The sequence below is a fragment of the Acanthisitta chloris genome, unplaced genomic scaffold, assembly GCF_000695815.1.
Source record: "Acanthisitta chloris isolate BGI_N310 unplaced genomic scaffold, ASM69581v1 scaffold19985, whole genome shotgun sequence".
In the NCBI taxonomy this organism is placed as follows: domain Eukaryota; kingdom Metazoa; phylum Chordata; class Aves; order Passeriformes; family Acanthisittidae; genus Acanthisitta; species Acanthisitta chloris.
In genome coordinates this window covers 6,213-7,057 of record NW_008675572.1, presented here as the reverse complement: position 1 = coordinate 7,057, position 845 = coordinate 6,213, and the positions used below count along the sequence as shown (strand labels likewise).

The window sequence follows — 845 nt, the reverse complement described above, 5'->3', positions numbered from 1 at the left end:
TGGCTCCAAGGATGCTTCCCCCCCCACCAAATCCAAAATCCATCCAGGATTTCTGACCCAAAATCATCACTGCAGCAGCTCCTTAAGGCAAGTGCTTTACCTCAGCTCTGATATTCCAAAGAATGAAGTTTCCTGCTAACTCCTGTTTAACATCAGATTGACTTCTCAAAGGAGCAGGATACCTGCTCCATATGCTGCATAGCCACACAGGAAACACTACCAGTAACAGCAGGAGGCTAAAAATTTACATCAGTGAGAGTTTTCCTGCTCTTCCCATTTCAGAGGAGCCTTTGGGAGGTGCTTCCAGCAATCAGGAGATGGAAAAGACAAGGGAATACAGCAAAAGATTTGCTTTTTCATTGCATTTATTAGAAACATTGATTGCAAAACTCATCTCAGCCTAAGTGCCAGACCTTGATTCCATCAATCAGGTCTTTGGGCAGCACAGGACATGAATACCATGATCAGCTAAGGAAAACACTCTGAGGCCAAGGGTGGCCACGTGAAGAGCCAGAGGTGCTCTCCTCTGGCTCTGGAGGCTCTGAGCTGGCATGTGCCCCAGCAAAGGGCCTTCCTGCTCCATTCCCCATTGGCACAGCACAATCTCTACCTGTCTCATCTCTATTTCACAGCAAAGACAGTGCTCACAGATCACATTTCTCCAGACAAACATCTCAACAGACAGACAAGATCCACCAGGAGCATCGACGCCGAGTCGTGGTGGGCACAGCCTTCATCCTGCCGTGGGGAAGTATCTCTAGTGCCCAGTGAGGACCTCAGAGCCCACACATCAGTCACACATGAAGAAGAATTTTTTACGGAGGAAGTTGAAACATCCTGGGATC

The 845-nt window shown here is 48.2% G+C and overlaps 1 protein-coding gene across 1 annotated transcript in view; it reads right to left on the bottom strand.

Moving 5' to 3' along the window:
* Positions 1-790: 790 nt before the first annotated feature.
* Positions 791-845, bottom strand: part of CASP9 (caspase 9, apoptosis-related cysteine peptidase) — a gene marked incomplete at its 5' end in the record, with an annotated part of 6,263 nt that continues 6,208 nt past the window's right edge. Inside the window, one exon of the mRNA XM_009075823.1 lies at positions 791-845. This exon is cut by the window's right edge and continues 5 nt beyond it. Within this exon, the coding sequence (XP_009074071.1) occupies positions 791-845 (55 nt within the window).